The following is a 25,930-nucleotide window of genomic DNA, read 5'->3' as shown; positions in this document are numbered from 1 at the left end:
ATCTATGACTTTTGTAGCCATTTCATGTTAAACAACTGATTTTTCTAGTTCTGCTTTTATGTGGTAAAAGCAGCTTTTAAAATTATAATTGATAGTTTTGGTACAGAAACAGAATGCTCACATCAGGTGGGACACAAGCCTTTGGACAATTTTAATTTCTCGTTATAAATAATATAATATGTTGGCGTTTTGGTTTGTTTAGCAGTTTCTTGTGAGTTTGGTTAGTGTGAGTTCATCACCAAAGGAATCATCATCAGCTGCTGAGTCAGCAAAGCCAAAAATCAAACTCTGTTTTATGGAATATTTATATTTACCAGAGTCACTGCTACTTAGAGGTCTCTTGGTAGTTTCTTCTGGGCTTTATCTTAGTGTTTACATTTTCAGAAAATATTTTGAAAAATATATTTATTAGTCTTACTGGTTTTTGTAAATTAGCATATTGAGAATTAAAGTACATGGGGTTCTTAAAACTTCCATAAAACTAAGTCTTTGTAATGAAATATTTTATTGGCTTATTGATAAAAAGGCTTGAACACTTATAGTGTAGACTTTGAATATGTACTTGTGATTTGAAAAAAAAAATTAATTTGAATAGTAACACATTTTGAGTGATCATTCATTGTTTGCCTTTTAATTTTTTCTTCAGATCACAAAAAAATATATTAAGATCCCATTTCAAGGTAAGTTATTCTCTTATGACCTTGTCTTTTTACTATAGTTCTTAGTATAAATTTAAGTAAAACTAAGTTTAATATTTTTTTACCTTAATATTTTTTAGCAATTCCAAATGGAGTAAAAATGTTTTATAATAAACTTGCTCTGAAAATAGTATGCTATTGTTTTAATGACTGTAAATCAAACAATATTAAAGGATTCATGGTGATTTCTTGGGATTAACAAATACAGTTTTGATAGATAACAAGAATATTTTGGTATATATAAAAATGGGTAACAGTAACTATAAGAAAAGAAGCATAAGGAAAATGTTTAATATTGCACACAAACATGTAAAATATTTTTGCATACAGGGCAAGAGAATTTTATACAATTGCATATCTGAATAAGGGAAAGTAGACTGGAAAATGTACCTGTAACTTATAGAGACTCACACCATTTTCTCATTCTCTTCCCAACTGAAAACCTTTCAGAATAAATTATGACACTAAGAAAACCAGTAAACAATAGAGGATAATCCTTTTATATAATGAATTATAAAAAGAACAAGGAAGAAAAACACACAAACGGCACAGATAGGAATTAGAGAAGAGGAGGCTTCTGTTCCATGATTGGAGATGCTATCAGAGTAGCTTTAGTTGGATTAGTTGGATTTAGTTGGATTCCACAGATACTTTATGTACAGAATCCAAAACTATGTTATGAGAATTGTTCTAATAATTTGATTGCTTACTATATCTTAATTATTAAGAATATAAAAGGCACAGAATAAGTATATCGATAGTCCTAACTAGGAAATACCAATAAATTATTAAGGAATAATGTAATATTTGTTCTGTAGAAGATACAAAAAAAGTCATATGATTTTAAAAGGGGATAATAATTTCAGAAAAGATAGCACTACAATTTATAGTTAAAGGCCTGGGTAACAGAGAGAGCTACCTCTCAAATTCTTGTGATACAAACATCAAAAATGATATTTTAGATTTTCATAGTTAATATTTATAATATTGCTTTCTTGTTTTATAACTTTTCTATTGCATATAATTTTTAAAAGACAAATTTTATTGTAAATTGTGGAAAAATACTCTCTTCAGTGGTAATAGGTTTATAATTTTATAATGGAAGAAGAAAATATTAGTCTTCTTTCTCAAATCCTGTCCAAGTTCCCATAAATCTTTTTAAAACAAAGCATATGTATAAAAGGTTTTTGTAGGTGGGAACCTGAGGGTCTAAATGTTTCCTCTTTTTCTATGCAGCTGTAGAAAAAATTGATTTATCCATATTTATATTAGGTCGTAATTATGTTTGGCTGTTAGTAACAATGGCATAAAGAAAATATTTTATTTTTGCTTCACATAGAAGAAATCCAGAAGTAATCTGAACTGATGTGACGTTTCCTTCATCATCGGGGGGCACATGACCCTGACACATGAGTTGCATTTTTCTATTCTGTCATTCCTGACACATGACTTGCATCCTCAAGTTTGTCTCATGGCCATTATTGTAGCCCATACTCCATCATCGTGTTGGTATTTTAGACAGAAAGCAGTAGAAAGGGGAAAACCGTAAACGGAGCACATGCTACCAATCTCTAGCCCTTTTAAGGAGACTTCTTGGATGTCCATGCTACATAACCTTTTCTGCTTACATTTTATTAGCCAGCTAGTCATGACCACACACCCATTTGTAAAGGAAGCTAGGAAATAGAGTTTTCCAAACTGTGTATCTTGAAAATTAGGGTTCGTTACTAAGGAAGAAGAAGAAATGGAAAAGTAGGTAGGCAACTCCCACTTTCAGTATCTGCTATACACCTGTAACAGAATAAACCATATATTGGGGCAGACTTGGTAATGAGGTATACATTTTTCTCATGATGGTGTTAAATTCCTTTTTTTAAAAGATAATCTTTTAAAGTTGTCTTTCTATGGAAAATTTAGCTTTCATTCTAAACACCAAGAGCAATTAGATTAGTAATAGTTGTGTAGATTTCACAGAAATAGTATCAAATGTACCTGTGGGGCTGTGAGCTTCATGAGAAAGAAATGCTGAGTAGTATTCTGAGGGCTCTCATCCTGGTTTTGATTTAAGCTTTGCTGCCAGTTTTTACTGACGGTTTTCAGAATGGAAGAGTTACAGTATGAAGAATAGAATGACTGGCTTGGGAACATTAAGATGACTGGTAAATACTCATCATGGAAAGATTTTCATATTAAAATATGTTCATATGAATCACGGGGTTGGAGTGGGCTGTAAAACTGAGATCTGCTGATTCAGTAGATGTAAGGTGGGGCCTGATACTCTGCATTTCTAACAGTCTTCCAGATGATGCTGATACTAATGTCACAAGCTCAGCTTAGACTACTCTTTGAGTAGCAGAGTTCCAGGAAATAATGCTGGGAGGAATACTAAGAGGTTTGTTTCAACTAGGTGCCCATCTTGGGTTTATGCTTAACTGATATTTATATTCCAGTTCAGTTGCTTGCTGTCTTGCAGTTGAACTAGGTGACCTTCAGGACTTCTTTAAATCATTTTTTTTTTTTAATGTTTCTTTGAATTAAAGAGTAAAAGTCCTCAGAGGAGATTCCTTTAGCTCCCTAACAGGGAGAAAGACTAAATTTAGAATGATCATCTAGAAGTTTCGAGAAATAAGACCTGGAGGAATTTTAAAAGAAATGTCTCCTTAGACCATTCAGAACCTCTTAATTTTCTTGAGACTCTTTCGATAGTGGCTCATCTGTATAGTGGAATGCAAATGCCTTAGGAGAAGAAAGATGGGCAGAAATTGGCCTGTGATGGCACTTGTAATCTTGGTTTATGTAGTATTGACCAATATAGAAAGGATGGAAATACATAATTTTCTGAGTTATGCTGTGCTTAGTTTTCTGCATTGATGGACTTTTTTTTTTTTCCTTTTTGCTAATGATTATCAGAATTCTTGGAGAGCATTCTCTCCAGACAGTTTTTATGCTATGAATATTTAATCTCAAATTTTCCCTCTCTGGTTATAACTGAAATCATGTAGTGTGAGGGACTAAATCTCTAATTGTCATTTAATAATTATTTAGCCCTTCCTAATTGTAACGTGATTTTTTTTTACCTTAATAACACTGCTTGGGGCATTTTAGCTAAGGTTAGCAAAGTGCACTGGAAATATATTTTTGAAAAAACTTCTATATAATTCTTTTTTAAAAAATGTAATATATTAACAAGTGTCATATAATGTTTAAGTAGTATATTCTTAAATGGATTAATTTTTAAAATTATTATCTTTTATTTCTTTCAGTGTCGCTGAATGAGATTTCATTGCTAGTGGATACCACACATTTAAAGCGGTTTGGGTTATGGAAAAGTAAGGATGATAATCACAGTAAAAGGAGTCATGCTATTCTTTTCTTCTGGGTCTCTTCGGGTTATCTTCAAGAGATTCAGACCCAATTAGAACACTCTGTATTAAGCCAGCAATGTGAGTATAAAATGATTTCTAAATTTCAGGATAACTTGAAATTGTCCTATAAATAGTTTTTTCTAAAATAATTTAATAGAATGTTATTTCAGTGAATTGAAATTGATTTTATTTAGTTAAAATAATTTTGTTTCTTAATTTTAGGATAGATTATTTAATTCACGTAATTTCTCCTTATAGTTGTATTCAACCAATTGAAATTCTCATCTAAAATAAAAAGAATAGCTTAAAAAATCTTAAATATTGTTTACCTTGAAAATTGTAAGTTCTTAAAAAAGGAATGCCTTATCTTTTAATCATTTGTCATCTTTGACTACCTTCCTTCCTTCTTTACTTTTCATCTGAGACAGTCTTACTCTGTTGCCTGGGCTACAGTGCAGTGGTATGTTCATAGCTCCCCATGACCTCAAACTCCTGGGCTCATGTGATCCTCCCACCTTAGCCTCCCAAGTAGCCGGGACTACAGGGGTGCAGCACCATGCCTGGCAATTTCTGTTCTTCTTTCTTCCTTCTTTCTTCCTACTCCTTCCTCCCTCCCTCCCTCCTCCTCCTTTTTTTAAAAAGGATTGAAATCTTTTATTTAAAAAAAATTTTTTTATTTCCATAAGTTTTTGGGAAACAGGTGGTATTTGATTACATAAGTTCTTTAGTGGTAATTTGTGAGATATTAGTACACCCATAACCTGAACAGTATACACTGAACCTAGTTTGTAGTCTTTTATCCCTCACCCCCTTCCCACCCTTTCCCCCTGAGTCCCCAAAGCCTATTGTATCATTTTTATGCCTTTGCATCGTCATAGCTTAGCTCCCACTTATGAGTGATAACATGGGCTGATTGGTTTTCCATTCCTGAGTTATTTCACTTAGAATAATAGTCTCCAGTCCTATCCAGGTTGCAGTGAATGCCATTAATTCATTCCTTTTTATGGCCGAGTAGTATCCCATCATATATAAGTACCACAGTTTCTTTGTCCACTCATTGATCAATGGGCATTTGGGCTGGTTCCACATTTTTGCACTTGTAAATTGTGCTGCTATAAACGTGTGTGCAAGTATCTTTTTTGTATATTGACTTCCTTTCCTCTGGGTAGAAACCCAGTAGTGGGATTGCTGGATCAAATAGTAGTTCTACTTTTAGTTGTTTAAGGAATCTCCACACTCTTCCATAGTGGGTGTACTAGTTTACATTCCCACCAGCAGTGTAAAAGTGTTCCCTTTTCACCGTATCCACACTAACTTCTATTATTTTTTTCATTCTTTGATAATGACCATTCTTGTGGGAGTAAGGTGGTATTGCATTGTGGTTTTGATTTGCATTTCTCTGATCATTAGTGATGTTGAGCATTTTTTCATGTTTATTAGCCATTTGTGTGTCTTCTTTTGAGAATTGTCTATTCATGTCCTTAGCCCACTTTTTGATGGGTTTGTTTTTTTCTTGCTAATTTGTTTGAGTTCCTTGTAGATTCTGAATATTAGTCCTTTGTTGGATGTATAGATTGTGAACGTTTTTTCCCATTCTGTGGGTTGTCTGTTTACTCTGCTGACTGTTCTTTTTGCCATGCAAAAGCTCTTTAGTTAAGTCCCACCTATTTATGCATTTGCTTTTGGGTTCTTGGTCATGAAATCTTTGCCTAAGCCAATGTCTAGAAGGGTTTTTCCAATGTTATCTTCTAGAGTTTTTATAGTTCCATGTCTTAGATTTAAGTCTTTGATCCATTTTGAGTTGATTTTTGTATAAGGTGAGAGATGAGGCTCTAGTTTCATTCTCCTACGTGTGGCTTGCCAATTACCCGGCACCATTTGTCAAGTAAGGTGTCCTTTCCGCACTTTGTTTTTGTTTGCTTTGTTGGAGCATTCAAATCTGTAAAGGGGAAGTCAAACTGTCACTGTTTCAGGATACAGAATTAATGTACACAAATCAGTAGCTCTGCTATACACCAACAGCCACCAAGTTGAGAATCAAATCAAGAACTCAACCCATTTTACAAGAGCTGCAAAAAATAAAAATAAAATACTTAGGAATATAGCTAGCCAAGGAGGAATATAGCTTACTTCTACAAGGCAAACTACAAAACACTGCTGAAAGAAATCATAGACAACACAAACAAATGGAAACACATCCCATGCTCATGGATGGGTAGAATCAATATTGTGAAAATGACCATACTGCCAAAAGCAATCTACAAATTCAGTGCAATTCCCATCAAAATACCACCATCATACTTCACAGAACTAGAAAAAAAAATCCTCAAATTCATATAGAACCAAAAAAGAGCTTGCATAGCCAAAGCAAGACAAAGCAAAAATAACAAATCTAGAGGCATCAGATTACCTGATTTCAAACTATACTATAAGGCCATGATCACCAAAACAGTGTGATACTGGTATAAAAATAGGCAAATAGACCAATGAAACAGAATAGAGAACCCAGAAATAAGCCCAAATTCTTTCTTTCTTCTCCTTTTTTTTTTTCTTTCTCTTTTTCCAAGGATGGGCTCTTGATATGTTCCTCAGGCTGGTCTCAAACTCCTGGCTTCAAGCTCTCCTCCTGCCTTGGCCTCCCAAAGTTTTAATATTATAAGTGTGAGCCACCGTGCCTGGCCAACTACCTTTCTTATGAGTTTCTTGCCCTTGATCATAATGAACTCTGACAGAATTAGCAGCAAAGTTAAATAAAATATGAAAGTCTTTGCCTTCAGTCTTTTCTTTAGTTCCTAAAAAGTGAAATTCACTTTACTTATGTATATATTATTCCTTTAAGATTCAGTTGAATACTTTCCCATATGCACCTATAACACTTATCTACATAATATATATACATTTTGAGATATTTTTCAACTTTGTTTAGTCTCAAACTCCTAAAGGAGTTGGGTTTAGAACTACATCAATCAAATTTAGTAAGGTTCTTTCTTACCTGTTTGATCCCTCTACCTTTTCCTACTCTCCTGCACAGTAAAGATGTTAAGTAGTGAACTAAATTTTATAACTTTCAAATTTGTTATTTTCCTGTCCTAATTACTTGTAGTAGGAAAATTCATGATTAAATAGCAGAGAAGGTGGGGAAAATAGAAACAGCCATTTATAAGCATTATCTGGGTAGAGAATGTCTTTTGAGGTCACCATTGAAATGACTGAGGAGAAAATGTAGGAGGTGTTTAATTGGAATACTTTTCTAGTTGATAGAATTGATTCATAAAGGAGGCTAGAGAAAAATAATATTCATTCATTCATTCATATATTAACAAATGTTTACTATTACTAAATGTCAGTCACTGCAGGTATAGCAATCAGTACTATTGTGACATTTTAGTGCAGTAGAACAAGAGTCCACCAATTGTGAGTTTTGATTCTGGATTACTAATGGCCTGCTTTTGGGATATTAATTTGCCTTGATTATTACCTAAAATACAAAATACTTGGGGTTATATTCCAACCTTACTATTATTAATAATTAAATTACTTTTATTATAATCCTCTTGAAAAATAATACTATTAATACAAATTATTTTTTCCTTTTGTAGCAAAATCTAGTGAATTCATTTTCCTTGAACTACACAATCCTGTTTCACAAAGAGAAGAATTGAAGCTGAAAGATATTATGACGGAAATAAGTATAATCAGTGGAGAATTAGAACTTTCTTATCCATTGTCTTGGGTTCAGGCATTTCCTTTGTTTCAGAACCTCTCTTCGAAAGAAAGTTCTTTTATTCATTATTACTGTGCTTCAACTTACTCTTTCCCTGCTGGTGTTGCTGTTGCTGAAGAAATGAAGCTGAAATCAGTATCTCAGGTTAGCATGTCATTAATATAATCGGCAGAGAAGGGGGAGGTTCAGAAGGGTTTATTCATTGATATTTATGCATTGATATTAGGCTGCTTTCAAATGCTAAATTTTGTGAAAAGGGCACAGGAACCAACCCAAAAGAGCTCCCGTTGCCAATGCTGGAACAATTTGTTAAACAAAATCGGTAAGGACAGCATGGGATTATAACCAAATAAAAAATAAATATGCATCTATATTTATATAAATAGCTGAGTTAGTAAATGAATGAATAAATAATACACGGTGGATACGGGACAATTATATCTTAGAAAAAATCCAATTAATAAATGAAAAGGAATAAGGGAAATATAAAACCACCAGTAGAACACTTGTTTGTGATTATTGCAGTCAAAGTCCACTGACAGATGCTAAATTTAATGAGTAAAAATTTAAGTAGAAACAAAATATATGCATAATCTCAAAGTCTCTAGCATAAAATATGTATTAATTATGAAAAGAAAAGTAGTAACTTTGCAGTTGAGAAACCTTGTAGACATCACTTTAACCAAGTTATCAAAATGGACATCACCAATAATAAGACATATTGACATAACACACCCCTTCATATCATGCACTGAGAAGTACCACATCACTTCTGCAGTATTCTTTCCAATAATATGTAATCTCAGTAGAGAAAAATGAGACAAATCCAGTTACAAAATAATTGACCAGTACTCTTTAGAAGTATCAAGGTCGGCCAGATGCAGTGGCTTACACCTGTAGTCCCAGCACTTTGGGAGGCCGAGGCGGGTGGATCACGACATCAAGAGATCAAGACCATCCTGGCCAACATGTCTCTACTAAAAATTCAAAAATTAGCTGGGTGTGGTGGCACGCGCCTATAACCTCAGCAACTGGGAGGGCTGAGGCAGGAGAATCGCTTGAACCAAGGAGGTGGAGGTTGCAGTGAGCGAGATTGTGCCACTGCACTCCAGCCTGGTGACAGAGCGAGACTCTGTCTAAAAAAAAAAAAGTATCAAGGTCAGGAAAAACAAGAAAAGACTAAGGAATTGTAGGATCCTGTAACAGAAAAAGGATATTAATAGAAAAGTGAAATCAAAATGAAATCTGTAGTTTAGTTAATACTATTATGCCAGTGTTAATTTTTTAGTTTTGGTCATTGTATTATGGTTGTATATGATGAGATTAGGGGAATTTGGGCAAGGTTGATTTCTTTCAACTCTTTTGTAAGGCTAAAATTATCTTGAAAACAATAGTAAGTTTTAAAATGCTATGTTTATTTTTATAGGCGGTTGGTAATATACATGTAGCTTGTATATCTCTGCCAAATAGTTCTAGAAAGGAAATAATTTATTAAGAAGCTATGGCATACTCATCTACACACCTGTGCACATGCATGCACATACGCAGGTTTGGCCAGAGGCTAATCTTTTATTCAAAAGGCCTTTAGAAAGCCACATTAGTGTTAAAGTATAAGACTTCATCTCTATGTATAATGTCAACATTTTGCATCCTAATTATATTGTATATATTTATATATTTTCCATTTAATGGAATTACATTATTATAAATGTAGCTTCTTTTAAATTTTATTTCCTCATATTCATTACATTTTTTGATCATTTTGAACTGCAAAATTGTTATATTCTTCTTTAATTCTGTAGTCCATATCTGTAAACAGTACTTCAAGTTAATCTTTGACCATTGTTTATACAATATCTTTTCATCACAAGTATTATTTTAGTTTGGTTATATCTATAGAAAATCTAAAAGTATAGATATGACTCATAGGGATTTTTAAAGTCACATTTTCTCTTACAGTAGACTTGTAAGAGAAGTCTTTGTTTTGACTTTGTTCTTTTGAAAGTTACGATGTTTGAAACCATTTTCCTTGCCACTTTCTGCCAGCCCTCAAACACAGATGCAGCCAAGCCTACTTACACCTTCCTGCAGAAGCAAAGTAGTGGTTGCTACTCCCTTTCTATTACATCTAATCCAGATGAAGAATGGCGAGAAGTCAGGCACACTGGACCTGTTCAGAAGTATGTACTGTCATAGCATGTTTGTAATAGATGGGCATATTAGTAGTTTTTATTCGTGTTGCTTCTTTTCAGTAGTTTAACTTTTGAAATGTTTTAAGTTTTACTTTCATGCTGATAGTAATGGAAATAGGGGTTTTTTAAAAAGAAATTATGAGGAAGTTAAAAAATGTATTAAGAAAACAATAGGTGCCATTTTACTTACTTTTATGTCAGTAAGACATGAATGGCAGCCAAAGTGTCGTATTTGGTAAGATTAAAGTGTTTATTAAAAATATTTGAGGATTAAGGGCAAGATGGCCGAATAGGAACAGCTCCAGTCTCCAACTCCCAGCGCAAGCGACACAGAAGACCGGTGATTTCTGCATTTTCAACTGAAGTACTGGGTTCATCTCACTGGGGAGTGCCGGACGATCGGTGCTGGTCAGCTGCTGCAGCCTGACCAGCAAGAGCTGAAGCAGGGCGAGGCATTGCCTCACCTGGGAAGCGCAAGGGGGAAGGGAATCCCTTTTCCTAGCCAGGGGAACTAAGACACACAACACTTGGAAAATCGGGTAATTCCCACCCCAATACTGCGCTTTAAGCAAACAGGCACACCAGGAGATCATATCCCACACCTGGCCGGGAGGGTCCCACACCCACGGAGCCTCCCTCATTGCTAGCACAGCAGTCTGTGATCTACCGGCAAGGCAGCAGCGAGGCTGGGGGAGGGGCGCCCGCCATTGCTGAGGCTTAAGTAGGTAAACAAAGCTGCTGGGAAGCTCGAACTGGGTGGAGCTCACAGCAGCTCAAGGAAACCTGCCTGTCTCTGTAGACTCCACCTCTGGGGACAGGGCACAGCTAAACAACAACAACCAAAAAAAAAAAAAAAAAAAGCAGCAGAAACCTCTGCAGACGCAAATGACTCTGTCTGACAGCTTTGAAGAGAGCAGTGGATCTCCCAACACGGAGGTTGAGATCTGAGAAGGGACAGACTCCCTGCTCAAGTGGGTCCCTGACCCCTGAGTAGCCTAACTGGGAGACATCCCCCACTAGGGGCAGTCTGACACCCCACACCTCACAGGGTGGAGTACACCCCTGAGAGGAAGCTTCCAAAGCAAGAATCAGACAGGTACACTCAATGTTCAGAAATATTCTATCTTCTGCAGCCTCTGCTGCTGATACCCAGGCAAACAGGGTCTGGAGTGGACCTCAAGCAATCTCCAACAGACCTACAGCTGAGGGTCCTGACTGTTAGAAGGAAAACTATCAAACAGGAAGGACACCTACACCAAAACCCCATCAGAACATCACCATCATCAAAGACCAGAGGCAGATAAAACCACAAAGATGGGGAAAAAGCAGGGCAGAAAAGCTGGAAATTCAAAAAATAAGAGCGCATCTCCCCCGGCAAAGGAGCGCAGCTCATTGCCAGCAACGGATCAAAGCTGGACGGAGAATGACTTTGACGAGATGAGAGAAGAAGGCTTCAGTCCATCAAATTTCTCAGAGCTAAAGGAGGAATTACGTACCCAGCGCAAAGAAACTAAAAATCTTGAAAAAAAAGTGGAAGAATTGATGGCTAGAGTAATTAATGCAGAGAAGGTCATAAACGAAATGAAAGAGATGAAAACCATGACATGAGAAATACGTGACAAATGCACAAGCTTCAGTAACCGACTCGATCAACTGGAAGAAAGAGTATCAGCGATTGAGGATCAAATGAATGAAATGAAGCGAGAAGAGAAACCAAAAGAAAAAAGAAGAAAAAGAAATGAACAAAGCCTGCAAGAAGTATGGGATTATGTAAAAAGACCAAATCTACGTCTGATTGGGGTGCCTGAAAGTGAGGGGGAAAATGGAACCAAGTTGGAAAACACTCTTCAGGATATCATCCAGGAGAACTTCCCCAACCTAGTAGGGCAGGCCAACATTCAAATCCAGGAAATACAGAGAATGCCACAAAGATACTCCTCGAGAAGAGCAACTCCAAGACACATAATTGCCAGATTCACCAAAGTTGAAATGAAGGAAAAAATCTTAAGGGCAGCCAGAGAGAAAGGTCGGGTTACCCACAAAGGGAAGCCCATCAGACTAACAGCAGATCTCTCGGCAGAAACTCTACAAGCCAGAAGAGAGTGGGGGCCACTATTCAACATTCTTAAAGAAAAGAATTTTCAACCCAGAATTTCATATCCAGCCAAACTAAGTTTCATAAGTGAAGGAGAAATAAAATCCTTTACAGACAAGCAAATGCTTAGAGATTTTGTCACCACTAGGCCTGCCTTACAAGAGACCCTGAAGGAAGCACTAAACAGGGAAAGGAACAACCAGTACCAGCCATTGCAAAAACATGCCAAAATGTAAAGACCATTTAGGCTAGGAAGAAACTGCATCAACTAACGAGCAAAATAACCAGTTAATATCATAATGGCAGGATCAAGTTCACACATAACAATCTTAACCTTAAATGTAAATGGACTAAATGGTCCAATTAAAAGACACAGACTGGCAAACTGGATAAAGAGTCAAGACCCATCAGTTTGCTGTATTCAGGAGACCCATCTCACACGCAGAGACATACATAGGCTTAAAATAAAGGGATGGAGGAAGATTTACCAAGCAAATGGAGAACAAAAAAAAGCAGGGGTTGCAATCCTAGTCTCTGATAAAACAGACTTTAAACCATCAAAGATCAAAAGAGACAAAGAAGGCCATTACATAATGGTAAAAGGATCAATTCAACAGGAAGAGCTAACTATCCTAAATATATATGCACCCAATACAGGAGCACCCAGATTCATAAAGCAAGTCCTTAGAGACTTACAAAGAGACTTAGACTCCCATCCAATAATAATGGGAGACTTCAACACTCCACTGTCAACATTAGACAGATCAACGAGACAGAAAGTTAACAAGGACATCCAGGAATTGAACTCAGCTCTGCAGCAAGCAGACCTAATAGACATCTATAGAACTCTCCACCCCAAATCAACAGAATATACATTCTTCTCAGCACCACATCGTACTTACTCCAAAATTGACCACATAATTGGAAGTAAAGCACTCCTCAGCAAATGTACAAGAACAGAAATTATAACAAACTGTCTCTCAGACCACAGTGCAATCAAACTAGAACTCAGGACTAAGAAACTCAATCAAAACCGCTCAACTACATGGAAACTGAACAACCTGCTCCTGAATGACTACTGGGTACATCACGAAATGAAGGCAGAAATAAAGATGTTCTTTGAAACCAATGAGAACAAAGATACAACATACCAGAATCTCTGGGACACATTTAAAGCAGTGTGTAGAGGGAAATTTATAGCACTAAATGCCCACAAGAGAAAGCAGGAAAGATCTAAAATTGACACTCTAACATCGCAATTAAAAGAACTAGAGAAGCAAGAGCAAACACATTCGAAAGCTAGCAGAAGGCAAGAAATAACTAAGATCAGAGCAGAACTGAAGGAGATAGAGACACAAAAAACCCTCCAAAAAATCAGTGAATCCAGGAGTTGGTTTTTTGAAAAGATCAACAAAATTGACAGACCACTAGCAAGACTAATAAAGAAGAAAAGAGAGAAGAATCAAATCGACGCAATTAAAAATGATAAAGGGGATATCACCACCGACCCCACAGAAATACAAACTACCATCAGAGAATACTATAAACACCTCTACGCAAATAAACTGGAAAATCTAGAAGAAATGGATAATTTCCTGGACACTTACACTCTTCCAAGACTAAACCAGGAAGAAGTTGAATCCCTGAATAGACCAATAGCAGGCTCTGAAATTGAGGCAATAATTAATAGCCTACCAACCAAAAAAAGGCCAGGACCAGATGGATTCACAGCTGAATTCTACCAGAGGTACAAGGAGGAGCTGGTACCATTCCTTCTGAAACTATTCCAATCAATAGAAAAAGAGGGAATCCTCCCTAACTCATTTTATGAGGCCAACATCATCCTGATACCAAAGCCTGGCAGAGACACAACAAAAAAAGAGAATTTTAGACCAATATCCCTGATGAACATCGATGCAAAAATCCTCAATAAAATACTGGCAAACCGGATTCAGCAACACATCAAAAAGCTTATCCACCATGATCAAGTGGGCTTCATGCCTGGGATGCAAGGCTGGTTCAACATTCGCAAATCAATAAACATAATCCAGCATATAAACAGAACCAAAGACAAGAACCACATGATTATCTCAATAGATGCAGAAAAGGCTTTTGACAAAATTCAACAGCCCTTCATGCTAAAAACGCTCAATAAATTCGGTATTGATGGAACGTACCTCAAAATAATAAGAGCTATTTATGACAAACCCACAGCCAATATCATACTGAATGGGCAAAAACTGGAAAAATTCCCTTTGAAAACTGCCACAAGACAGGGATGCCCTCTCTCACCACTCCTATTCAACATAGTGTTGGAAGTTCTGGCTAGGGCAATTAGGCAAGAGAAAGAGATCAAGGGTATTCAGTTAGGAAAAGAAGAAGTCAAATTGTCCCTGTTTGCAGATGACATGATTGTATATTTAGAAAACCCCGTTGTCTCAGCCCAAAATCTCCTTAAGCTGATAAGCAACTTCAGCAAAGTCTCAGGATACAAAATTAATGTGCAAAAATCACAAGCATTCTTATACACCAGTAACAGACAAACAGAGAGCCAAATCAGGAATGAACTTCCATTCACAATTGCTTCAAAGAGAATAAAATACCTAGGAATCCAACTTCCAAGGGATGTAAAGGACCTCTTCAAGGAGAACTACAAACCACTGCTCAGTGAAATAAAAGAGGACACAAACAAATGGAAGAACATACCATGCTCATGGATAGGAAGAATCAATATCGTGAAAATGGCCATACTGCCCAAGGTAATTTATAGATTCAATGCCATCCCCATCAAGCTACCAGTGAGTTTCTTCACAGAATTGGAAAAAACTGCTTTAAAGTTCATATGGAACCAAAAAAGAGCCCGCATCTCCAAGACAATCCTAAGTCAAAAGAACAAAGCTGGAGGCATCATGCTACCTGACTTCAAACTATACTACAAGGCTACAGTAACCAAAACAGCATGGTACTGGTACCAAAACAGAGATATAGACCAATGGAACAGAACAGAGTCCTCAGAAATAATACCACACATCTACAGCCATCTGATCTTTGACAAACCTGAGAGAAACAAGAAATGGCGAAAGGATTCCGTATTTAATAAATGGTGCTGGGAAAATTGGCTAGCCATAAGTAGAAAGCTGAAACTGGATCCTTTCCTTACTCCTTATACGAAAATTAATTCAAGATGGATTAGAGACTTAAATGTTAGCCCTAATACCATAAAAATCCTAGAGGAAAACCTAGGTAGTACCATTCAGGACATAGGCATGGGCAAAGACTTCATGTCTAAAACACCAAAAGCAACAGCAGCAAAAGCCAAAATTGACAAATGGGATCTAATTAAACTAAAGAGCTTCTGCACAGCAAAAGAAACTACCATCAGAGTGAACAGGCAACCTACAGAATGGGAGAAAATTTTTGCAATCTACTCATCTGACAAAGGGCTAATATCCAGAACCTACAAAGAACTCAAACAAATTTACAAGAAAAAAACAAACAACCCCATGAAAAAGTGGGCAAAGGATATGAACAGACATTTCTCAAAAGAAGACATTCATACAGCCAACAGACACATGAAAAAATGCTCATCATCACTGGCCATCAGAGAAATGCAAATCAAAACCACAATGAGATACCATCTCACACCAGTTAGAATGGCGATCATTAAAAAGTCAGGAAACAACAGGTGCTGGAGAGGATGTGGAGAAATAGGAACACTTTTACACTGTTGGTGAGATTGTAAACTAGTTCAACCGTTAGGGAAAACAGTATGGCGATTCCTCAAGGATCTAGAACTAGATGTACCATATGACCCAGCCATCCCATTACTGGGTATATACCCAAAGGATTATAAATTATGCTGCTATAAAGACACATGCACACGTATGTTTATTGCAGCACTATTCACAATAGCAAAGACTTGGAATCAACCCAAATGTCCATCAGTGACAGATTGGATTAAGAAAATGTGGCACATATACACCATGGAATACTATGCAGCCATAAAAAAGGATGAGTTTGTGTCCTTTGTAGGGACATGGATGCAGCTGGATACCATCATTCTTAGCAAACTATCACAAGAACAGAAAACCAAACACCGCATGTTCTCACTCATAGGTGGGAACTGAACAATGAGATCACTTGGACTCAGGAAGGGGAACATCACACACCGGGGCCTATCGTGGGGAGGGGGGAGGGGGGAGGGATTGCATTGGGAGTTATACCTGATGTAAATGACGAGTTGATGGGTGCCGCACACCAACATGGCACAAGTATACATATGCAACAAACCTGCACGTTATGCACATGTACCCTACAACTTAAAGTATAATAATAATAAATAAATTTAAAAAAAAAAAAAGAAAGCTTTGGCATAGAAAAAAATAAAAATAAAAATATTTGAATAGCAATGTATGATTTAAAAAATTCTACATTCCTTATCTGAATATGAGATAGGGAAAATGAAATTGCTTACTAAAATATGCTTCAATTTAAGGTACTTTGGAGTTTGTTACAAGTTCTCTTTCGGAAATTGCTTCTTTGTTCATATTTCATCCATGTCTTCTCATGGTGCTAAGACAGAATATGGAGTCTGTGCATTTGATGGTGATTTCTATACCTTCATGTGATTCTATTTCTTTGTTTTGAAGAAAGACACTCGAAAGAAAGACTAGGATAGGAAAATAGCCAGTAAAATAGAAACTATCATATTAGCACTTTAAATTTACATTTTCTTTTTTGATTTAGGTGCCATGGTACTAAGATTAAATCAATGTGGATAACTCTTACCATTCTGAACCTTTCTGGTGCAAGAAGTACATATTATACCTTCATTACTGACTACATTTTTCATTGAGTATTGCTCTACCTATTCCAAGATTATAGCCAGGAATTCGCAACTGGTCTTATTTCTAAGCTTTAAGAGAGAATGCCAGCAGAAGGATGACTAATTAGTTGTCATCTCTTCTCTACTACTTTCTGGTTGTGATTAAATTGTTTGTTTCCTTTATAGTCTCTTAAGTTGTATGTGGCAGGCACTTTGTTATGGGGAGACTTCCTCCTCAGCTCCCATGTTACTTCTTTTTTGCCCTGCTGCTGGTATAGCTTAGCCACCAGGAGCAGCGCACAATTTTTGACTGCTAGCTTTTCTGAAAGGAAGTGAACTAGTCTTGAGGATTAACTTAGAAAATGGAGAAAGGAAAAGCCATATTTATTATATCAGTTTATTGAAAGTTAAAAATTATGAAGAAGAGAAGCATCTTCAATGATATAACTGATTGTGAGATAAAACCTATTGATTAGAGACTAATTGAGATAGTAGCCTATTGAGAATAGCCCACATGGAAAGTATTGGAAAAGAAAAGAAAATACTCAATGGGAGTACCATTAGTAGCTTGTGAGGATAAAGGAAGGAAAATATCATTGTTTATGCCAGGTCAAATGTTTTTTACCCTACAGATTTGAGTTACAGAATACCACTGCCCAGTTATTGTTTCATATAAGAAATCTCTTAGATAATAGGATATTCAACATCAATATATTTTAACTTTATTTTTACTTTTAAGGTTGATTGTATATCCTCCACCACCTACTAAGGGGGGATTAGGAGTAACTAATGAAGATCTGGAGTGTTTAGAAGAAGGAGAGTTTCTTAATGATGTAATCATTGATTTTTACCTTAAGTAAGTACAATGATAAATGATCCTATGTTTTACAGATTTCACTGAGAAACTTAAAATAAATGTTTTTATCTCTGAATTATTTTAAATCCTGTTAAAAGTAACCTGCCAAGATTTCAGATTTGGAAAATTTTTGCTTACCAAGGTTTTCTAGAATTGACTAATTCAGTTTCATTGCTTTACTTACTGTGGATGCTATATATATATTTTTTTTTTTCTTTAGCTTTTGTTAGTTTTTGATATACATTTCTTTAACTATTGCATTATGGTGGTGAAAGAAGTTACTTACAAATTACAAATCATTTTGGGAACTAAAAAAAAGCAGCTCTATTTAGATATCTGTTGTATCTTTTTTTTTTTTTTTTTTTTTGAGACGGAGTCTCACTCTTGTCACCCAGGCTGGAGTGCAGTGGCACAGTCTCGGCACACTGCAACCTCCACCTCCTGGGTTCAAGCTATTTTCCTGCCTCAGCCTCCTGAGTAGCTGGGATTACAGGTGCCCGCCACCACACCTGGCTAATGTTTGTACTTTCGGTAGAGATGGGGTTTCATGTTGGCCGGGCTGCTCTTCAACTTCTGACCTCAGGTGATCTGCCCGCCTTGGCCTCCCTTAAGCACTCTAAGAGTTAGCTATCATTTTAACAATCCATATCACTTAATTTCTACCCCCCCTCCCCCAGTTTTTGTATAGCCAGAGCTGCAGGAATTGGTATGAAAACATTTAAAACTTTATGCAAAGGAAATTTGCTTCTAGCTGTCATTTCTTACTGTAGCTCTAGACCTAGATTCCCAACTGTTGATGGAGATATCTCCTAATTATTTTACACATCTCTCCCAAACCAAATTTACTATAATCTTATCTAAGCTCTATTGTTTTACTAATAATACTAGTAATCTTTATTCCAGTGACTCAGGTCAAAATCTCATATTATATTTGCAGACATTGTAGATTTCATCTTTAGGAATTAAATGTGAGTCTCCTTTATATCTTCCATGTTTCTTTTTGAACATATGGAATACAGCTATAATTGTTTTAATATTCTTTTCTGCCAATTCTAACATCTCTGTCAGTTTTGGGTTCAATTGACTGATTTTTCTCTTCATTATGAGTCATTCCTTTGTGCTTTTGCATGTCTGGTAATTTTTTGATTGGGTGCTGGATATTTTTGTATTTATAAATATGCTTGAATTTTGTTTTGGAACACAGTAAAACTATTTGGAAAATGTTTTGATGCCTTTAAGATTTGTTAGATGAGGCCAATAACTTAATCTTACTACTGAGGAAAGACCTTTTTGAGTACTCTACCCAATGTCTCAGGAATTACGAAGTGTCCAGTTTCGCTGATAGGAACAGGCACCATTCTTGGTCTCTGTGAATACTTGGTATCATTCTCTAATCTTTTTGAGTAGTTCTTTCCCTGTCCCTGGGTACTTTCCTCACGTACATTCAGGGATTAATACTCTCCTAAATACTTGAAGAGGACTCTCTGCAGCTATCTGGAGTTCTCTGTGTAGCTGTTTCCTTTCTAGTATTCTGATCTGCAAACTCTAGCTACTCCATTTTTAAAAAACAATCACACATTTTCAAGCCTGCATAAACTATAAAGAATAGCAGAGTTTTCTATTATGAAGGGGTTAGTTACTAAGCGATTGAATTATAAGCTTATATGGAAGGATTGTTTTAGTACAGAAATGGACTAAGAATTTAGAAATGAATCATATCACACAGTTATTAACATTTTTCTAGATTTATTTAGCAGTGTCATAATTTCACTTTTATATTTGAGTATATGATTATTTGATTAATAGTTTCTACCCTCACTCCTCTGGATTATAGGCTCTACAGGGGCAGGTACTTTATTTTTCCCCTCTTGTTTTGTGTCTCTAGTGTAAACATGGAGTTTGGCACATGTTAGGAATTTTTAAAGTTTTAAATTTTTTTTTTATTTTTGAGACAGAGTCTCACTCTGTCACCCAGGCTGGAGTGCAGTGATGTGATCTCAGCTCACTGCAACCTCTGCCTCCCGGGTTCAAGTGATTCTGCTGCCTCAGCCCTCTGAGTAGCTGGGACCACAGGCACACACCACCACACCCAGCTAATTTTTGTATTTTTGGTAGAGACAGAGTTTCACCATGTTGGTCAGAATGGTCTCAATCTCTTGACCTCGTGATATGCCTGCCTCGGCCTCCCAAAGTGCTGGGATTACAGGCGTGAGCTACCATGCCGGGCCACGTGTTAGGAATTTGATAAATATTTGTTAAGTAAATGAATGAATAAGTGGGTGATTTCTGCTTTACATGATGGAAGGCTAGATAACTAACCAAACTGAAAGCTGAAATTAGAGGAAACTGCAAGATTGCTTTGAATCAAAATAGATAAAAAACAAAGATTTCCAGAACACATAAGGCAATTGGGGGAAGACCAAGTAAAATCTAAAAATAATTTACTTTTGTGGGGTTACTGCTTTACAGGTATCTTATATTGGAGAAGGCATCAGATGAACTTGTTGAACGAAGTCACATTTTTAGTAGCTTTTTCTATAAATGCTTGACAAGAAAGGAAAATAATTTAACAGAAGATAATCCAAATCTTTCGTAAGTTAATCCTCTAATGTACTTAAGTTTTAAGAGAAAATATACTATTTTTATGCACCTAGTAAAGTGGCTTCTTCATAGTATTTCCTAGAGTAGGCAGTACTACCATTTGTGCAGGTCCTGGGTCTGTTTGCCACGAGAGCCATTTCTCATTCTTCCACTGTTTTGCTGCCCGTGACAGGGAGGCTGACACTTGCAGTCTGCATTTCCAATTGCTTGTCCCCGGGGGAAATCCTGGAAGTTGGAGGGCAAGGAAGAAAGCAGCTAGGTTATTTCTTCCCTACTCCCTTTGCACTGGGAAATGATTCTGACAGTGGCTGTATTTCCTCTGTGAGTCCACCTCTCACAGGACAGTCCTGCTATAACTCCAGCTTCCATCTGGAGGTACTGCTTCTTCTCTTTGCCCTCTACCCTACAGGTATAGCAGTTTCCTCCTCTGCTAATCTTTGGCTGTCTCACTGTCCCCGTTTTTGGCTTTATGTTTTTTTGTTTTTCTTTTTTTGTCAATGCTGTAGCCAATTTCCTGCATTACATTCTATGTGTTATATAGGGTTGTTTTTGTTTTCCTGGTTGGACCCCCAATGACAGACTATTTAATTAAACCTATGCTACATTATATGAAATACTGTATTTGTTTGCATAATGTAGCTGATTTTTGCCCAAGTATTTTTTTGGTTAATACTAAAACTGTGGAGCAGTGGCTAGGGATAGGCAAAAAGGAGGTATTTCTTAGACAGTAGAAACTTGGATAGTTGTTGCAACATAAGGCATTTCTCCCCTTTCCCCATACTTAACAATTTGTATGATAATCTGAGTAGACTCATGATAAAACTGAGTTATTGTTATTTTAAAAGTTAGCGTAAACATTTCTCTACTGTTTTACAATTTACAATTCCATTTATTGACATTATTTCAGTTTTTCCTATCATGACGGTACCTTTTGATAGGGCATATAAACTGTATCCCAGTTTTTCAGATGAGGAAGCAGTCTAATGAAGTTTAATAAATTTTACTTAAGATGAACAGCTAGTGAATGGCAGAACTGGTTGGTACTTAAATCTTTACCTTTTAACTTCTAATCCAAAGTTTTTATTGTACTAGATTGCTTTAAAAAAATGGCTATGAGAGTTTGATTCATCTCATTAAAATAATAGGAATAATAAACAAGTTAGAAGAGGATTAATGGATAAACTGCTTGAATTTGATATATTGTTGGAGAAAGAGGGTAGGAATAGAGAGACTAATTAATATTTATTGAGTGCCTGCTAGGAACTAAGACAGTGAACATAAAGTTATTTGATTCTACAGTATTATTGTCATTGTCTTTATAAATTGAAGCTTAAAGAAGTTATATAAGTTTTTCAAAGTTGGATATAGCTTTCCAGTTTCAAAGTTCAGCTCTTTCTGTTGTTCATAGTGTTGTGACTGTATAATTAATGGTCTAAATTGGGACGCTTGTGAGAAAAATAGGAGGCTCTGTCAGTGGGTACACTAGACAACGAGTGCGTATACCAGGGCTTTCCTAGACAGACTGGGATGTATGATCAGCTCCATTTTTAGAGTCTTTACAGGTCTAGAATTTGTCCTGATGGACAAGACCTGCCAGGATCAATTAAGGAGAAAACTGCAATTTGAAAATATTTCTGATAATCAGGGCTAGTGGAGAGGGATATATGGAAGGGGGAGATTTATTAAATAAATTAGATAACATTTCTGATGCTCTCCTGTTCTGTTTTATGTATGCAGATTTAATGATTGGTACTATGCACTTAATCTCATGTTTTATTTTAAGATTATTCAATGTAGAGATTGTGAATTTTGTATACTCACCTTCCTACTAAGGAAATGAAAGTAGATAGATTCTGCTATATTACAGAGTTTTTTCAAAAAACAGATATTATGTACCTGATTATTATGTACATAATAAATATAAAGTTACGTGAGTGGCATCCTCTAGGGTAAGATGCATAAGATACTAACATACACATGCACACGCACACACCATGCACACGAATGTGTGAATACTAATGCTTGGTCTGTTAAGCATTCACACAACTTGATATATCAGACCGAGCATTAGTGTTTACACAAAGAATCTCTACAAATCAGTTTTTAAAAGTCATCAGAGCAGCAAGAGATATGAATTTTAATGGCAAATAAATCCACACCAAAAGGCTCAAACTACTAGTGTTAAGAAGCCACAGCTTCCTTACTATACTTTATGAGATCCTGCAAGATCTGGCTTCTTTCCATCTCCTTAAACTCATCTCATAACATTGTTTCCTCTCGTTTACCATACTGACATTCAACCTACCTCCTTTCCACTTTCAAACGTGCTGACCTCTTTCCTATTTTCTGCCTGAAACAACTTATCCTGGCATTTAAAAAATTTGTTTCACAGCATGATCTCTAATCATTTTATTCGTTTGTTTGCTTCTTCATTTTCTGTTTCTCATTTGAAGCTACATGAAGTTAGGGACTTATCTGTCTTATTTTCCACTCTATCCCCAGTGCCTTGTTCAGTGCTTGGAACATACTAGGAACTCAAAATACGAGATGATAACAGTGCCTGTTATTGATTACTGAGATAACTGTTGGACATTTAGTTGAAGGTTTTCTACACAGTTAGGAACTGAGAATAGGAGATTATGTTTGGCCCCTATATTCTGCCCTATCCTCCTTGCCTCATTCTATGTCTAATACATTCTCAATCAAATAAGGTTAGCATAATCAGGAAAGGGACCAAATACCAATATAAAACCAGATGTCTGTCCTTAAGATTTTCAAATAGAAAACAAATTAACAGACTACGCACTAGTTGAAAGTAATTGTTTATAGTCATTATAATGGTTGGGTCCTTCTGAAATGAGAAAATTCAATAAACATATGACTTTGATTTTTTTGTGTGGTTAATCTTCCACATAGTGTGTAATTGCTGTCAAATCTTTTAGCTCATTCTGGATCCTATGTTACTCCTAATGTTTACCCATATGGTTTTGTTTAGATATTATTCAGATGAACAAGATGGGGCGATGATTTCAGTTTCCTGTATGACTTGATAAAAATTATATAAGAACGTAATGGTTTGCCTTTTTTTCCCCTGCAATAAGAGTTCCATCCAAGGGACTGAGCCAGAAGTCACATACCACCTTTATCCCCCTGTTAAATGTCATTTTCTTCCTTCCTAAAACCTTTCTTTTGACAGTCAAACTTAGTTTTGTATCCTTCTTTTTTAACTCCCCTGATTAGGTAAAGAAAATAAACTAGTGTTTGTGTGTATGCAAACACTGTTTGCATACAGTTCAAGGTGTTCAAGGTGGCTGTATCAGATGCTTTAATAACGGGGTCCCCAGCCCCTGGGCTTCAGACTGGTACCAGTCCATGGCCTGTTAGGAGCCAGGCCACTCAGCAGGAGGTGAGCGAGCATTACCGCCTGAGCTCTGCCTCCTGTCAGATCAGTGGCAGCATTACATTCTCACAGGAGCACGAACCCTGTTGTGAACAGTGCGTGTGAGGGATCTAGGTTGCGTGCTCCTTATGAGAATCTAACTAATTCCTGATGATCTGAGGTGGGACAGTTTCATATTGAACCGTCCCCTTGTCCCTGGAAAAATTGTCTTCCACAAAACTGGTCCCTGGTGCCAAAAAGGTTGGGGACTTACTGCTTTACCGTAATTCCTTTGTACCTCTTATGACATATTTTAGTTATTTGTTATAGTTTTTTCTGCCCATATTAGATTATGAATCCTTCTAAGGCAGTGTAGGTGACTTTCATTATTTGTTTTTAGGAACCTAATACATATTTGTTGAAGAAATAAAGTAGGTACCTTTAACGTTGTCCTGTAGTTTCCTTGTGTATGAAAGGAAGGGAGATGAATTTTATTTTAAAGAATCTGAGAATAAAAGCCTCATTTTTTTCCCTCCTCCATTAAGATTTTTTAATTCAATTAAATTAACTGATTAATTTATTTTTTAGAGATGGGGTCTTGCCTCGTTACCCAGGCCAGAGTGCGGTGGTGTGATCACAGCCTCAAACTCCTGAGATTAAGCAATCCTCCTGAGTAGCTGGGACTGACTGTTGGTGTATGTCACCACTCTGGCTAATTATCTTTATATTTTTAGTGACAGAAGTCTCACTATGTTGCCCAGTCTAGCTTTGAACTCCTGATCTCAAGTGATCCTCCCACCTTAGCATCCCAAGTAGCTGGAATCACAGGCATGAGCCACCACACTCAGCCCACTGAGTTTTAAAACCTCCCTAATGACAGATATAACAGTTGGAGAATTCTGTTAAGGTTTAATGACAGTGTTTTATATCATGCCCAGCTGGAGCTAAGCAAAATAAACAGATTTAACTGTGTTTATACTAAGTTGCACGGCAGGTTTTGGAATCTAAAAAGCATTTAATAAATTGCCGCCTTATTCTGTCCATTTCATTATTGTTTGTAGTTATTAAATTTAAGAATAACCAGGGGTTACTATAAGGGGATACATTTATAATGTGTTAAATATTATATATCTTAAAGAAGATGACTAAATAAACTAAATTTAAGATATTACAGTATGTAAAAATGGCTCTTGAAGTCCCTGACTTAAATGAAAAAATTTTTACATATCTTTCATATTCTCAGAATGGCACAGAGAAGACATAAAAGAGTAAGAACATGGACTCGTCACATAAACATTTTTAATAAAGATTACATCTTTGTACCTGTAAATGAGTCGTAAGTATTTCAGATTATTTAAGAACGTATTGGAAAGAATTCAGAAAAAAAATTGTATGGTGTTTTTAGATTCATAATCAGTAAAAATTATGGGCACATACATCTCAGGTATTATTTTATTTTATTTTTTATAAAAGTAGCTAAGGCAATGAATTCCTTATCTTGGATTTTGGTTTGACAATGGTTATGTTGTAAAAGTAGTGAAAAAAAAATAAAGTGACAAATGACCACAAGACTATAATGACTGAGACACTGAATGTTTTTTTGTTTGGATTAAGGAAAAAATTTTCTAAATAAAAGAAATATTTTTGATTGAATCTTCAAATACTTAAGAAAACAAACTGTTCGGCTGGGCGCGGTGGCTCAAGCCTGTAATCCCAGCACTTTGGGAGGCCGAGACAGGCGGATCATGAGGTCAGGAAATCGAGACCATCCTGGCTAACACGGTGAAACCCCGTCTCTACTAAAAAATACAAAAAACTAGCCGGGCGAGGTGGCAGACGCCTGTATTCCCAGCTACTCGGGAGGCTGAGGCAGGAGAATGGCATAAACCCAGGAGGCGGAGCTTGCAGTGAGCTGAGATCCGGCCACTGCACTCCAGCCTGGGCGACAGAGCGAGACTCCGTCTTAAAAAAAAAAAAAAAAAAAAAAAAAACCCAAAAAACTCTTCAAGCACCAATATGAAAAAAATAATGCTATGAGTCTATTTATTAAGGCAGGTCCTTAATAGGAAACACTGATTGTATGAAAGTAAATTAAATTTGAATTACTCATCTGTTACCCTAAATAGTGTTACTTATGCCTTGGTAACTCTGGATATTTAATTAGTGTTGGTATGTATGCTCTATGTTATAATGAG

General features: G+C 36.3%; 1 protein-coding gene across 1 annotated transcript in view; it reads left to right on the top strand.

The window, feature by feature from the left end:
• Window positions 1–25,930, top strand: part of SENP7 (SUMO specific peptidase 7) — a 199,254-nt gene that overhangs the window by 164,348 nt on the left and 8,976 nt on the right. The window contains exons 12-18 of the mRNA XM_025374920.1: window positions 647–680; window positions 3,962–4,141; window positions 7,663–7,931; window positions 9,834–9,967; window positions 17,639–17,755; window positions 20,225–20,347; window positions 24,979–25,071. Of these exons, the coding sequence (XP_025230705.1) occupies window positions 647–680; window positions 3,962–4,141; window positions 7,663–7,931; window positions 9,834–9,967; window positions 17,639–17,755; window positions 20,225–20,347; window positions 24,979–25,071 (950 nt within the window). The remainder of the gene's footprint in view (window positions 1–646; window positions 681–3,961; window positions 4,142–7,662; window positions 7,932–9,833; window positions 9,968–17,638; window positions 17,756–20,224; window positions 20,348–24,978; window positions 25,072–25,930) is intronic.

The sequence above is a fragment of the Theropithecus gelada genome, chromosome 2, assembly GCF_003255815.1.
Source record: "Theropithecus gelada isolate Dixy chromosome 2, Tgel_1.0, whole genome shotgun sequence".
Taxonomy (NCBI): Eukaryota; Metazoa; Chordata; class Mammalia; order Primates; family Cercopithecidae; genus Theropithecus; species Theropithecus gelada.
Note: the sequence above shows the minus strand (reverse complement) of the source record. Positions and strands in the feature narration are given on the sequence as shown.